At 41.7% G+C, this 14,999-nt stretch overlaps 3 protein-coding genes across 5 annotated transcripts; 2 read left to right on the top strand and 1 right to left on the bottom strand.

The window, feature by feature from the left end:
* Positions 1-1,681: 1,681 nt before the first annotated feature.
* On the top strand, positions 1,682-2,691 carry LOC141831883 (heavy metal-associated isoprenylated plant protein 39-like). Its single transcript, XM_074719298.1, is given in 4 exon segments — positions 1,682-1,788; positions 1,885-1,960; positions 2,046-2,228; positions 2,231-2,691. Coding segments are annotated over 4 exon segments (423 nt in total). The 5' UTR covers positions 1,682-1,773; the 3' UTR covers positions 2,380-2,691.
* A 1,497-nt stretch (positions 2,692-4,188) lies between these two features.
* On the top strand, positions 4,189-7,812 carry LOC141831568 (glutamate decarboxylase 1-like). 3 transcript variants are annotated; one of them, XM_074718950.1, is made up of 7 exons: positions 4,189-4,274; positions 4,582-4,786; positions 6,076-6,276; positions 6,362-6,576; positions 6,717-6,970; positions 7,086-7,138; positions 7,214-7,812. In XM_074718950.1, the coding sequence occupies exons 1-7, from the start codon at positions 4,189-4,191 to the stop codon at positions 7,682-7,684; spliced, it is 1,485 nt and encodes a 494-aa protein (XP_074575051.1). In that variant the 3' UTR covers positions 7,685-7,812. The 3 variants fall into 3 exon arrangements, with proteins under 3 accessions (XP_074575051.1, XP_074575052.1, XP_074575053.1); XM_074718951.1 differs by lacking the exon at positions 4,189-4,274 and adding an exon at positions 4,405-4,474; XM_074718952.1 differs by lacking the exon at positions 4,189-4,274 and adding an exon at positions 4,436-4,513.
* Positions 7,813-12,732: 4,920 nt separating this feature from the next.
* LOC141831368 (uncharacterized) lies at positions 12,733-13,596 on the bottom strand. Its single transcript, XM_074718725.1, has one exon. It carries the CDS (start codon positions 13,594-13,596, stop codon positions 12,733-12,735), a length of 864 nt encoding a protein of 287 aa, XP_074574826.1.
* Positions 13,597-14,999: the final 1,403 nt, after the last annotated feature.

Here is a 14,999-nt window from a genome sequence, read left to right as displayed (position 1 = left end):
AAAATAACTAGGATCGATTATGAGTTAAGATAGCTGACGTTGACCCTTCACTGACAGCTACGTTAGCAGGAGCTCGTCATCCAATATGTCACTTATAGTTTTCATTTCTCTAGTAGAAATTGGACTGAAACGTGAAAACTTTGATTTCCAAGCAATGCATTTTGTCAACTGACGAGGTCTAATTTAATTAATCAAACTTTAACTCTACGTTAAAGCTGTGTTCCTTGCTGCGTGTGTAGTAACTAATATTAATTCTTATTAATAATATTTAATTTATCAGAGCTTTCATGTGATGAGAATAGAATATATAAGCTAAGCTATTAATTAATAAAAGTATACATATATATACCTAAGTCCACTGCGTGTGGATCCTACTGTCTGATTAATTAATCCACTAAAAAGCATTAGGTAGCTAAATCTCAGTACGTATCTTCAGTGCCTGGCCTCTCTCTTTGTCTTTCGGACGACGAGGGCCACGCAGTATAAAATTGAGACACAATTAATACGAATCCAGCATATCCTTAGACGTGCACACAAAATATATTCTTTTTAGTTTTATATAACCCCTTCAACAATGGCATCTACATCACTGACTCATCGATCATAGATCGAATTGAACACACAATTAATACGAAATCAAAGACTCAATTGATAGGTAGGTAACAGCTAGCAAGACGTAGTATCTCACATGGACTTCAATTACAAACACTGTAACCGGCCTGCAGCCGATGGTTTAGTTCGTCGTTTGGCATGAAGCAGGCGAAGATGGCCTTGAGGGAGCCGATTAGGACCCTCGATCTCCTCGGACCGTTGCGGCGAGAAGGCGGCGGAGGAGCGATCGCTCCATCACCGCCTGTGCCGGCCATGGCAGAAGCAACCAGCTGCTGAGCATGATCTGCTAATTATACTTCCAAAATATGTACTGTTTCTGCAGCAATTTCATGAGCATTTCGAAGCATGTAAGGTTGAGGAAATTTCTTTTGCCATATAGAAGGTTTATTTACCTGGAACTTGTAAATAACTAGTCAAGCAACACTAGTTAATTATTCATCGATTTTTTCTTCATTTTTTTGTCTCAAAATTTAGTTTAAATAAAAATGTGTAGTCTTGTGGCAATTTGCTGGGCATGATTGAAGTAATGTACTCAGACAAACACCCCAGCTGTGGCCTCCCCCCCCGACTGATGACGTGGACGTTCCTAATTGGGTACAGCGGCATCCATCAGGGCCCCATTCATGAAACGACGACGTCACACAAAAGATCCCAGAACCGTCCATTTGGATTATTTTCGTTAGATTATTTTATCAATTTATTTTAAAATAGATCTAAATAGATTGATCTGTCTAGCTTAAAATAAAAATAAAAATTTTAATAACAGTGTAATTATGATTAGTAGTAATTAGACTAATATAAACATAGGCAAATTGATTACGTCTTCCACTAGCTGTTGCTCGGGCTCATTATTAGATTTACACTTTATGATACTTTATAACGTGCGATGCTAACGGTGTCCACCGGGGCCCGGTGAATCGACGGCCAGAGACAGATCATCGCCCGCAGGAGCCCGTCGGTCGACGGCTAGATTTGGTCTTCGCCACTAGATTAGTCCAACGCTTAACTCAGCCATCAGGCAGCTTCGTCGCTGCAAGGAAGTCAAGCAAAGCCGCCACAACTTGACAAAGACTTTGACTCCCTGTAGCTCTGAGGCTTCGATTATATAATCTAGGCAGAAGATCTAATGAGCTCATCGTCTTATTCTCATCCAAGTTCGATATGGCAGATTCAAAGGTAATTAAGCTCTTTAATTCTACACGCCTCGCTCCTAATCCTTTGTGTGTGTGTGTGTGTATGTGTTGTCTTAGATCTTCTCTTGATATCTTGCAGAAATTAGTGCTGAAGGTGGAGGTCCGTGATGAGAAGGATAAGAAGAAGGCCATGAAAGCAGTTTCCGGCCTTCCTGGTAAACAATAATTGATTTGTTGGCGATTCAGTACGCAGAGATCTAGCTAGCAAACAAAGCATATATATCTATATTTCAATTGCAGGGATAGATTCGATATCGATGGACATGAAAGACCACAAGTTGACTATCACGGGCACGATCGACCCAATCAAGGTGGTGGCCAAGTTGAGGAAGTCCTGGCACGCCGAGTTACTCTCGGTCGGGCCGGCGAAAGAGGAGAAGAAGAAGGAGGAACCCAAGAAGGAGGAAAAGAAGGAAGGCGAAAAGACAAGGACAAGGACAAGGAAAAGGAAAAGGAAAAGGAGAAGGAACAGATTGCCGAGATGATAAAGTTTTACCAGACTTACAACCCTCATATGACCCACTACTATGTGCAGAGTGCTGAGGAGAACCCCAATGCCTGTGTTGTCATGTGATTAGGTTAATTATCAGAGGAGTATTTGAGATGAGTTTCTATTAAAATATATCCTTAATCTTTGTTTATTTTTTGGAGTTTAATTACATGTAAGTTCTTCTTTATCTATAGGATTGAGATTTGCTGCTGGTATAGATAGAATTATGAAGTCGATGTGTTTGATCTATTAGGAAAAGAAGACAAGTCTGGAAGTGGTATTAGACAAATGGGCCTAGCATGGCTAGGCCCAAGCCCAATATAAGGCTAGCTAAGGTTGTGCAATCATTACACAGTGTTCTATTGTTTAATGAAACTGTTATTTTGATAGTGTTTATATATAGCGAGAAATGCTATGTTGCGCGTTGAGAAATCCGCGACCCATGCGTAACACCCGTGATCCACTGCCGCTGCCGCCGCCGCCGTCGCGCCGTCCGGCCATCGCCGGTCGCCGCCTCGGGCGCGATCAACGCACCGCTCGTCGACGCTCAGTCCAACGTCGAATTTCGGTCGGATAGTGGTCGAAATTCGATCGGAAACAGGGTCGATAGTGGCAGTGTCAGTGTCATTTTCGGCCAAATCGCGGTCAAACATTGACCAAATCGCAGTCGGAGACCGGCCGAGGAAGGACCGGCGTCTGACCGCGATTCAGCCGAAATCTTGCCCGATCGTCATCGATAGTGGCCACGCAGTGGAGGGCGACTGTTTCTAGCCAAATTCGTCAAATTTCGACCACTATCCGGTGTCGGTCGAAGCGCCGACGAGTGTCGTGTCGATCACGGTCTAGGTGGCGATCGGCGGTGGCTGGACATCGCGGTGAGGGTGATGGCAGCAACGGTGGGTCACGGGTGTCGTGCACCGGTCGCATATACTTCATCGCGCAGCGTAGCAATTATATATACATATATATATATATATATATATAGGAATTTGCTCTGCCGCGCGACAAACCCCTGCGCGCCCGTCCGCGACGCCGGTTTCTCCTCCGACGTTCGCCGCTTCTCCGCCACTGTTCACCGTCGTCCGGCCACCAACGGCCACCGGACCGGATGCGTTGGAAGGCCAACTCGCCGGCGCTCCGGCCGGGCCCGGATTCCAGCCGGATTGTGGCCGGAATCCGGCCGAAATCCGGCCAGAAACGCGACAGAGCGTCTGTTTTCCGGCCACAATCCGGCCGGAATATATAGTTGCGCTTCCATCCATTGTGGCCAACGGTATACGGCGACGAACGGCGACGATATACGGCGTATATATATATATATATATATATATATATATATATATATATATATATATATATATATATATATATATATATATATATATATATATATATATATATATAGCTTTTAAAGTTCCTATTTTTCTAATTTAAAAAATAATTAAATATTCAAATAATAAAAAACAATTAGACTCGACAAGTTTAGACTGGTAGGCGTTAATGATTGAGGTGCCCATTAAGTAAGGAATTAAATTAGTATACAAATTTGGATTTACAAAATCTTTCTAAAATTTATTTATATTTTACGAAATAAAATTCATATTTTTTTGAATTGTTTTTGAGAATTTACAGAATGCTATTTTAAATTTTGATTTTAAAAATTATTAATAACTTAAACGGATGACGTGATTTTAAAAAATAATAATATAAAATGGCAAGCAGATCCGACGCGATTCTGTCACGCGTCGGGCGTGCCACAACCGTCGCGGTGCAATTACCTCCCCGACGTCCACCTCCAGCCCTCGCCTCCCTTTAAAACGGCAGGGAAATGGACGATGAACCCGGCGGGCCCCCCAGGACCACGACGCAGTTACCGACACCGGTGAGAGTACGATGGCGGTGAGCACAGCCAAGTTGCAGACCGACGAGTCGCTTCACTCGACCTTCGCCTCGCGTTACGTCCGTGCGTCGCTTCCCAGGTACTCCAACGGCTTTCTGTCTCTCTCGTTTCTTCTCCTTTCTTTGGAATCTCCTTTTTTCCGATTTATTCGATCGCTCCCACGATCTGAGCTGGTAACCAAGCGGAGGCCATGGCGATCTCGGAGGTTGGGGCGGTTAAACTGGATGAGTCGATCCAGTGCACGTTCGCGTCGCGATGCGTTCGCCAGGATGTTTAACGGTGGGGTTCGGTGGCGCGGGGATCGCGGACTGAGATTTTGTAGTATTTCTTTCTTTTTTTTTTTTTTTTTTTTTTTGTTTTGATGATTTGTGTTGGTTTGGGCGCAGGTTTAGGATGCCGCCGCAGTCGATCCCGAAGGAGGCGGCTTATCAGATCATCAACGATGAGTTGATGCTGGACGGAAACCCGAGGCTGAACCTGGCGTCGTTTGTGACGACGTGGATGGAGCCGGAGTGCGACAAGCTGATCATGGACGCCGTGAATAAGAACTATGTCGACATGGATGAGTACCCAGTCACCACTGAGCTCCAGGTGTGTCATCTTCTGCTATTTTTGTTGTCTTAAAAGACTTTTGATGCTTTGCCTAGTTTTAAATCCTTGGCTAGTTATCACTTAATTGCAATTTGTTCAGCAGATATGAATTACTTAAGGTTGTTTTCCTCCCTGTTAAAAAGGCTCTTTCTTGTTTCTCAGAAAGAAAAGCGAGACTGTACTCACAAATTTTAAAATTGATTCTGTTAGAAACTTAATTTAAGAAAATACTATAACAATTAATAAATTTCTGAGTTCTAGATTATACTATGCCTATTTTATAAGTAGTCATAGATTAGTTTTATAATTGTATTACCTAATGTAGATCACATATGATATTATCTATTGTTAAATACAAAACTATAGTTTCTTGCGGAAAAATAATATATAGTTTTAATGAGAAAACAATATTATTATTCAACAGTCTTTGTAAAATTTATTTGTGTTTTAGTATAGCTCCTAGTAAATTCTTAAATCATCAGATTTAGAATAAACAATTATTTTGATTTTCATATCATCACTGAAATGCAATTTTTTTTTTAAAAAAAAAGTGACTTCAACAGGATCTTAAAATCATCAGTTTTGTTCTGTTACCAATGTTTGGGGACTACTTAACCATTACTACCTGCATACTATTACTTTGCCCTGTTACAAACTGGTTTTGACCTTCTTCCAAGACTCGTTATTAGTGAAGTTGTGACGACATGCCTCACAAAATTTAGGATGTTTTCTTTTACTCTTTTTGCAAAGATAACAGCTGACAAAATACTTTTAGTTGAGAGTTGAGGCATCTTTTTGTATGATATGTTGCTATAGAGTTGATGAGCTATCTTAGTGAATGGTACCTTTCATCTGATTATTGTATTCAAAAAAATATTTTGTTCTCTGACCAAAAAAAGAAAGAGGCGCATTTTGATCAGAAGTTCTTATGGCAAGTTTGTAGAACCAAATACTGTTGTGGTTCAATGTCGTTTGAGCACTATGTGAACCAAAATAAATGGTTTGATCATCTTTCTTCCTAGTTGGATTCTGTATGTGCCACAAATTTAAGTAAATAAAAGGTCACTATTAGTTCTTTTTTCTCTATGGATCTATATTTCAACCATAATCATTTGACTAGCTCAATAATAGCTTACTATCCAGTGCTAACAATATATTGCTTTCTGCAAGTGGTACAGTTAAGTGGGGTTTTATGTCATTAAGGATGCTGTTAGTGCTTGTATGTGGTGTGTAACACTGATCTGTTTAACTCTGATTCGGCAATTAATGGGTGTCTAAATCTCCTCCAGAACCGCTGTGTCAACATGATAGCCCATCTTTTTAATGCCCCGATTGGGGATGATGAAACAGCTATTGGAGTTGGGACAGTGGGTTCCTCAGAAGCTATCATGCTTGCAGGGCTTGCATTCAAGAGGAAGTGGCAGAACAAAAGGAAGGCTGAGGGGAAGCCTACAGACAAACCCAACATTGTTACTGGAGCAAATGTTCAGGTAACTTGATTAGCTCATTCTGAGTGTCCATAAACCATCTTCAAACCTCTATTGATGATTTAATTGATTTATATGCTATATCTAGGTTTGTTGGGAGAAATTTGCCAGGTACTTTGAAGTAGAGTTAAAAGAAGTGAAATTGAGAGAGGGTTATTATGTGATGGACCCTGCCAAGGCAGTGGAGATGGTTGATGAGAATACAATTTGTGTTGCTGCCATTTTGGGTTCAACTCTCACTGGAGAGTTTGAAGATGTTAAGACTCTTAACGATCTCCTAACAGTTAAAAACCAAGAAACTGGGTAAGTAAATTCAATTTCAATAATTGATATAGGATCCCAAGAAAACTATCACCTTGCTGTTCATATGGAATTCTTACTGTGGAAATGAATGAATGCTTACTTGATTATTTGCTGAGGACCAATTTATCCATCCTTCTCAGGTGGGATGTACCGATACATGTCGATGCTGCTAGTGGTGGATTCATAGCGCCTTTCCTCTACCCTGAGTTGGAATGGGATTTCCGGCTACCTCTGGTTAAGAGCATAAATGTCAGTGGCCACAAATATGGTTTGGTTTATGCGGGAGTAGGATGGGTTGTGTGGAGGAACAAGGAGGATTTGCCTGAAGAGCTTATCTTCCATATAAATTATCTTGGGGCTGACCAACCTACTTTCACTCTCAACTTCTCTAAAGGTACAACATCATAATAGATCAAGCCTAGTTCTTCCTTGTTTCCTTTTTCGCCAATTTGACAACTGAGATAGAGATGATGTAATCAAGACACAACTTTGTCATCTTGTTCTTGCAGGATCCAGTCAAATAATTGCCCAATACTACCAGTTAATCCGTTTGGGCTTTGAGGTATCTCTAATATGCTTTACTTCAATCATTTATGTTCCCATCAGTTGTTTGAGGTACTCAAACCTCCTTTGGCAGGGTTACAGGAACATCATGGAAAACTGCACAGAGAATATGAAGGTACTGAAGGCCGGGATCGAGGCGACAGGACGGTTCGATATCGTCTCCAAGGATGTCGGCGTGCCCCTCGTTGCCTTCTCGCTCAAGGACTCGAGCAAGTTCACAGTTTTCGACGTCTCAGAGAGCTTAAGGAGGTTTGGGTGGATTCTTCCGGCCTACACCATGCCGGCTGACGCTCAGCATGTTGCGGTCCTTCGCGTTGTGATCAGGGAGGACTTCAGCCGGAGCCTCGCTGAGCGCCTGGTGATCGACATCCAGAAGGTCTTGTTGGACTTGGACCACCGGTGGACTCGAACGTCGGCGATCGCCCACGTCCAGGTCCAGGAGAAACCTGAGCAACCGAAGCTCTTGAACATGAGCATCAGAGAGATTACTACGTATTGGAAGGCATTGGCGCAGCGTAACAAGAAAACCAGTGGAGTTTGTTAAGCGAGGCACGCAGTGGATGTGGATCTCCATTAGAGCTCCTGAAGTTGAATAATTGCCTCTTTTGGTAGGTTTTATGGTTCAAGAGTTTGTTTAAGCAACATAATTACTGTCATTCTATGCACTTGTTGACGTCCTTTCTTCCTAATTTGCTCTCATCCCTCTAATCCCCTCCCAAAGAAAGAAAAAGAAATGATATAAAAATTGGTTGAGCATAAAAAGTAAAAAAAAAAAATCTCTTAGGACTTTTAATATATATACTTTTTAATTATAATATATTTTAACACTCAATTAATTTTAATTAAAATTTTATCCATGAAAAAGAGAAAAATAATATATTTTAGCATTAATTAAATTTATTTTTAAGATTTAGAGTTTTAAATATCTATGTTTATTTTTGCAAAAGAAAGGAGTAGATAGAAATATTTTACATAAAATATAAATAGATAGTTAAAATAGAAGAGTGTCTTATTTATTTATTTTTTACAATATTATGATACTTTTCAAATTAAAAAAAAACATTTTATAAGATGATATGTTATATATGAATTTATATGAATTTGATGAAAGATTATAAAGATAAGAATATTAAAATAGATATGTGGATATATCAAAGATGAATATAATTTAAAAAATAAAAATATTAGAGAAAAAATTTAGATTGTATTTGTTAAGAGAAAATTTTATGAGATATATTTAAAATGGCATAAATAAATACATAAATACATAGATAATAAATATCTTAATTAGGTAGAATATATAAATATTTAAAATAATTAATAAATATTATATGATGATATATTAGAGAATACGTGGATAAAAGTATTTATATACTTTATCCATAAGTTATTGATTATTATTGTTTATTTAAAAAAATAATTTATATATTTTGACAATAATTTTTCTATATATTGAAAGTCGATTCTTCTTAGAGGTGTTTGGTGTTTCCCTTTGGGCTCCACATCTCCGTCTTCATTCCCTCCTCTCCTGCACCAACGTTGCCGGTGGCGGCCAGTCACCTAGTTCTACTCATCCGCGCAACCAGTTCACCGGCGCCTCATCTCCCAACTGGCATTCCAATCTCCGTATATGCTTCCGCTCGATCTCTTCTCCAGTCCTCCTTCCTAAAGGCGCCACCTTTCCCCCTCACGATCCGGCCCTTTTGCCCTAAAGATGGTGGCTTTGGCCTGGCCCCGAGTTCCTGCCTCATCTGCCGAGAGATGTGCCACCGTGAAACAGGAACCTTCCCTTTCAGCGGCGGCGGAGGTTCTCCTCGGTGAACATCTGGGCGGCGTCAATCCCTCGCGGCCGGGACGCGGGAGACGGGCGTGGTCGAGAGGCGGGGTAAAGGCGGGAGCTTTTTGGCAAAGCGCGTCGCGGCCGACGTCGATCGAGATGGAAGCCGTCGCGACGATGGAGGATCTCGACCGGATCCTTGCGACTTCGCAGGCGCTTTCTCAGATCGTCGCCATTGATTGGTTTAGTAGCTATCTCAATCTGAATAACCTAGTTCCTCTGTTCTTGATGCAAATCATCTTTTTTTTTGGGTGTTTTGCTACCATCCAAGGTACTTAAAATACCCTATTTTATTATTTTATATACAATAGATATGGTTTCTGGATTGAACAATTGCAGTATTTTCTAGCTACAGCAGTGTGATTCCATCAGCCAAGAGGAACCCTAGAAAATTGAGTTGAAACTTACACATCAAGTGATATTTAAAACTTCACAAGTTGCAACTTTTAATAATTTGGGCTACACCTGGGATTGAGGAAACCTTAATTTACATGATCCATTGAACATTATGTATCGAATAAAAAAGAAGATGGTCAATTCCAACTTGAATTTTGACATTTGCAGAGTTAAATTCTACTTCGTGGATGTTAGCAAAGTTCCTCAAGCACTGGTTAGGCGCGGAAACATCTCAGTGAGTAGATTTAAAACCTGTTTTTTAGTTCGTAACCGAAGCTTCATTCTCGCTGTAGACTTGATATAACTAAGTCAGTTTGTGCTTCTATGTGTCTACTTATGCAAGTGCCGTAGATAATAGGGCTCCCTCTAGGGTAAAGGTCAAGAGTCAAGCGAAGGTCAAGATTCGTGAACCCGACAAAATATGAACCCGAAAGAAACGATTCCACTAGATAGTTGTCACCTCCGGCTTGGACTCATAATTCGGACTCAACATGAGCTCAGTCCTGGACCTCACTTGGGCCTCCAAAGCCGTACTCAGTCTCGGTCGTCTCGGCCATCTCCGTCTCCGTTTCGAGCGTCTCAGTCTTGAGCCGTCTCGATCTCGGCCATCTCGTCTCGATCATCTCAATCTCGACTGTCTCAATTTCGGCTATCTCGGCTCCGAATCCTATCTCAGCCATCTTACCTCAGCTACTTTGTCTCGGTCACTTCAGCCTCGGACTCTGTCTCAGCCATCTTGGCTTCAGGAATCCTCTCAACTACTTTGTCTCGACCGTCTCGGTCTTGAGTCTCGGGAATCCTCGCGGTTACATCGGTCTCAGTCGATCTTGGTCTTGGCCATCTCATCTTGGCCATGCCACCTCAGTTGGTTCTCATCCTGTAAACCACTGTCTTATATGGACCTATTAAAGAGGGAATGTGAATATTCTCACAGACATACGGTGATCCAAGAATAACAGGAGGTTATGAAGTTGTCAGACTTGGTCCCCTCAGATATCTCTTTTTCTACACATAAGGTCAAAAGGAAACGATTATCGGATCTGGTCCCCTTGTAGGTTTCTATAATGCATCATCCCGTCCGACGGAGAGATGCCTTGAGCGGGCTATAAAAAATCTAATACGCAGCTTTATTTTAGGTTCAACTTTGAAAACTCATCTAGCATTATCTTCTTTTCTGTTTACATTCCATCTATTCCGAAGAATTTTAACTTGAGCGTCAAAGTGGCTTGTCGGGACTCACCGGCACCAGTCTAACATCTTCCTAAAGTGTATTTTAGGTTCTCATCATCTTTCTCGTCGAGCTCGTCTAGGAGGTCGCACACGCCAGATTATTCATTGACTTGTTGGCTTGACCATCCGTAGTATTTGATCAGAACATCTACATTGCTTCCACTGATGCTTCTCGCACTGATTGTCTTTAGAAAATGCCTATAATTCAGGTGAACATGCACATTTCTCATTCATTCGTAGCTCAGTTGTGTTTCCTTCTAATGTTCAGAATATGATTCTGATCATCGATAAGTTCTTCCAACTCGATTCCATAATTTCTCATTCACAAGTAATAGCTCAAACAAGCAGTTTATTGCACTGTTTGTATCTTAAACTAGTGGAAACGCTTACTCTGTGCAAAATGATACATTTTGTTTCATGATATGTGCATCACTAGCCGCTCATTCTTCTTCCCCGGATGGCAAATTTTCTGAGAATGGGGCGAAAAGCCCGCGAATGCTGGCCGATCGGATTCGCCTAAAGCCGAGGGATCTGACCGGCGAGGAGGAAAACATGCTGGATGATTTTGTGAGGATGAGATATACCAGGAACTGGACCAGAATGAACACTGCTGCCTGGTTATGGCATCAAGACTTGGCTCGATCAGAGGAGACATCCATGGCTTCTTCCATCGAAGTGGATGATTCGACAAGAATATATAGGTCTCGAAAGAGATCGATTGATGGATATCGTTGAGGATTAGGTGTTGACGCATTCCCTTTGGTTTTACTTTGAAGAAGGCACCAAAAAGAGTTGGATTAATATAATTCTACACGCTTTGGCAACCTTGTGCAAGGCTTACAAAAGTTTCCTTCTTGAAACATAAACAAATAAATAAATGATAAATTTTCAAAATGAAATTTAAATTTTGATAAAACTATATAAATATTCAGAATTATATATTGTTAGTTTTAAAAGATTAAAAATGAAAAATTGGAATCTTGTTGAGATGCACAAACTATGCTTCTCTCTACTTCTCCTTCTAATAGTTGTCTACATTTTTCATCAATTGTATGGATATTTCGTTTCGTAAATTATATAACAAGACGCCAATATATTCGCAACCTTGCTTCGATCGCTTTACTTATAAGTAGATTATAGCTTCCAACATCGACAACAATCTCTAAAATTTTCTTATATATGGATGATGCTACATATTCTTGTCATCCCATTAGAAGCCAAACTCCTATTGTACCATTATAATTTTCCATGCTTTAGTTTAATTATCTTATTAGATATAAAGCAATTACTAATGAATTAAATGCTTTGAGAGAAAAAAATTGTACATGGAACATTGTTGAGCTAGCTCTACAAAAAGGTTGGTATCGGCTATAAATCGATATCCAAAATCAAAACTAGTCGACTCTCCATCAATTATGTGAAAAATGTATTTCTCAATCATAAGTATATATGTGCAACAACTTATAGTTTCTCATTAATCTCTCGCCAAGCTTCTTCTCACCATTTAACTCTTTATAAACTCAAACAAGCTTTTCGCGACAACTTATTTGTTGATAATTAATATTAATTGGCTATCACATAAGATGACTTAGCAAGTATAGTGAAGAACTCAAGAAGCTAGTCCCTAAACAATATTCAAATGAAGAACATGAGAGATAAACATATGATTTTGTTTATAATAATCAGAATAAGATATAGTTTTAAAATATTATATTGTAGTAAAAAATACTGATTAACACATTAGTACTGTTAATTAAGTACTATATATATTCAGTTGATTATCATGCATAGATTAGATTAAACGAATTATATAAACTCATATATATCTTTATATAACTAAATTAGATTTGGGTGTTAGATTAGATTTTGTGTGATGAAAACATACGGGACCACTGTATCTGAACTTCTGCAGTTGTTAATTTAAGTGATAGATTTTTTTGATGTTTAAAAATAACTCTATTTTTTTAATTATTGAAGATTGTAATGTGAATTTTTTCTTAATTAATTATACTATGAGAATAATTTGTTAGCTAATAATTAATATATGTGAAGGAAAGGGAAATTGCAGATTAAGAAGTAATTAAGTCTATGTTATGATCCAATTCATGTTAATTAATTAATGAAATGACTTACAAATGCAAATCCAAACTCAAGCTGTTCTTGGAATTACTCAAATCGAAGTCGCTCGGCGAAGCTAAGGAAGAAGACGAGGAGGATGAAGAGCCGATACGGCCGCCGCCGCCTCCACGGCCAGCGCCGGCGATGGTGCCTCCTTCAGCGGCAGCGAAGAGAGGCTGCAGGGGCGGCTGCTGGGGGTAGTCGTGCAACGGGACTCTCCAAAGCCCCGGAAGTGGCGCCGTCGTCGCCGCCGTGCCGTAGAGGAGGCGAGAGCTGTCTGTCCACGGAGGAGACGGGTAGTGCGTGGTGGGCAGCGGCGGAGGTGGCGGCGAAGGCGGGTGGTGGAAGCGGGCGGCGCAGGGGTTGCCGCGGGCGGCCGGCGGGAAGTTGAGGTACGCCAGCTGGGAGCCGTAGCCGCTGGGGAAGAAGGCGGCCGAGGCGGCGGTGTGTTGGCGGAAATGGTGCGCGGCGGCGGCCGCCATGGCGGCCGAGTGGAGGTGCGCGCGCTTCGCGTGCTGTCGCTCGCGCTTGTGCGCGTTCTGGTGGCCGCCGAGCGCCTGCGACGTCGGGAACTTGCGGCAGCAGTAGTGGCACTCGAACCTGCGCGCGCTCTCCGCCCCTCCGCCGGCGTCCCCGGCAGACGACGGCGGCGCGGGCTGTTCCGCGCTGTCCTCCTGCGACGACGCCTCGTCGCCGGCCGGGAAGTCTATCCCGAACAGCCGCACGCCGGCTCCCCCCGGGCTCGACGAACCGTCATGCCCCGGGACCGCCGCCGCCGCCGCGCGGAGAAACGGAAGCTCCGAGAAGGCGTCGACGGTGCCCGCCTTCATGAAGTTGAGCGTCGTCGTCGGCTGTGAGCTTTCTCTGTCCGCCATGGAGATGGAAGAAGAGCTAGCAAGAACAAGAGCAGGAGCAGGAGCAGAGCAAGCACTGACTATTGCGCTCTTTATTTCTCTTCTCTCCTCGATCAAAGCCACTGAATGGAGCAAAAGTGTGCTTGTGGTGGGGCTCAAGCGAGCTTGCTAGGGCTGACAGCTGATGCTGCTCAACTAATTACTAAAGAAGCTTTTGGCAAACTCACTCTAACTCGACTCAAACACCTCGCAAGTACCACCTCATTACCTCCTGCTCCTTACTGTTGCATTGCAGTGTTCCCTAAAAACAGATTAAATTATGATTTTCATCGTGGATAGGCAGGCACACAATATCATTATCATTATCATTATTATTGTTTTTCTTACTTTGAAGAGGAGGAGGAGTTCCTAGAAGTATGAGGAGGTCTGGAGGCTCTTTATGGCTGTTAGCTTACTTTCCTTGGGCCAGTGCTGTAAGTGGTCCTCTGCAATTGCTTTGCTACCTCCATGATTGATCACGACGATGCGTACTCCGGAGCCAGTGAGTTTAATCTGGAGCTTTTCCTAGTTTTTACCATGAAATCGTATATGAACGTCGAATAGGATCTCTCTGCCACCCATATGCATGCTTTAAGCGTTTCCTCATTTCCCAAGGAAGGAAAATCACTGTCTTTAGATAAAGGATAGGTTGATGATAAATGAATAATGTTTTCTGACTATATTTAGAGAGACACAGATCGCAGAGAGTAACACGAGTGTTTGTGTATGTTTTATCAAATAGCTTCAGGTTCAAGCCTTAGGAAAGAATTTAATTCATTCATTGCAGGCATTCTGTCAGACCTCTCTCATTAGTTGCCCAACTAGATTTCCTATGGTGTAATAAAAGAGGGGGAAAGAAAGAATCCGGAGGCATTTGATTATATTGTTGTTGACTCTCATTACTTCTTCTCCAAATTTAGGTCGAGGATGGATTGGACGTCACATTCCTCTGCTGTTCTTGTTGTTCTTTCAGGCAAAAGTAACTCCTGGTTTGAAACAAATTAAGGAAGAGGAGGAAGTAGAAAAGAGATAGATACTGAGATTAGTGGACTGTGATGCTGCAAAACCACTGCGACGACAGAGTCGACACATCGCGATCTGATCCCATGATTTGGACCGATGCTACAGAGGCAAAGAGCCACAAGTTGCACTTGATCAGCGCCATGACAATTGGGAAAAAAACACGCATGTGTTTCCACCTCATGAAATGGAAAGGAGGAAAGGGCTCTTTGTCCTTGCAGGACTATTCTCTCGCTCCAGGGCCCATTTTTGGCCATGGCATTTTACAAGGAAAGCACAACTTCAACCAGAGGACCACCACCACCGCCACGCGTAAGATACTTATTCACTAAAGGAGAGTCTTGACGCAATGATAAAATTACTGA

The sequence above is a fragment of the Curcuma longa genome, chromosome 7 (assembly GCF_044706935.1).
Source record: "Curcuma longa cultivar G26 ecotype Majalengka, Jawa Barat chromosome 7, ITB_CL_G26_1.1, whole genome shotgun sequence".
Taxonomy (NCBI): Eukaryota; Viridiplantae; Streptophyta; class Magnoliopsida; order Zingiberales; family Zingiberaceae; genus Curcuma; species Curcuma longa.
This window is presented reverse-complemented; position numbering and strand designations above follow the sequence as displayed.

What these genes read in the sequence shown, in the direction of transcription:
- LOC141831568 (XM_074718950.1), top strand. Translation starts at nt 4,189, where the DNA reads ATGGCGGTGAGCACAGCCAAGTTGCAGACCGACGAGTCGCTTCACTCG. An exon ending in GTCCGTGCGTCGCTTCCCAG is followed by an intron (nt 4,275 to 4,581) that starts GTACTCCAACGG and finishes GTTTGGGCGCAG; the next exon opens with GTTTAGGATGCCGCCGCAGT. An exon ending in CACTCTCAACTTCTCTAAAG is followed by an intron (nt 6,971 to 7,085) that starts GTACAACATCAT and finishes TTGTTCTTGCAG; the next exon opens with GATCCAGTCAAATAATTGCC.
- LOC141831368 (XM_074718725.1), bottom strand. Translation starts at nt 13,596, where the DNA reads ATGGCGGACAGAGAAAGCTCACAGCCGACGACGACGCTCAACTTCATG.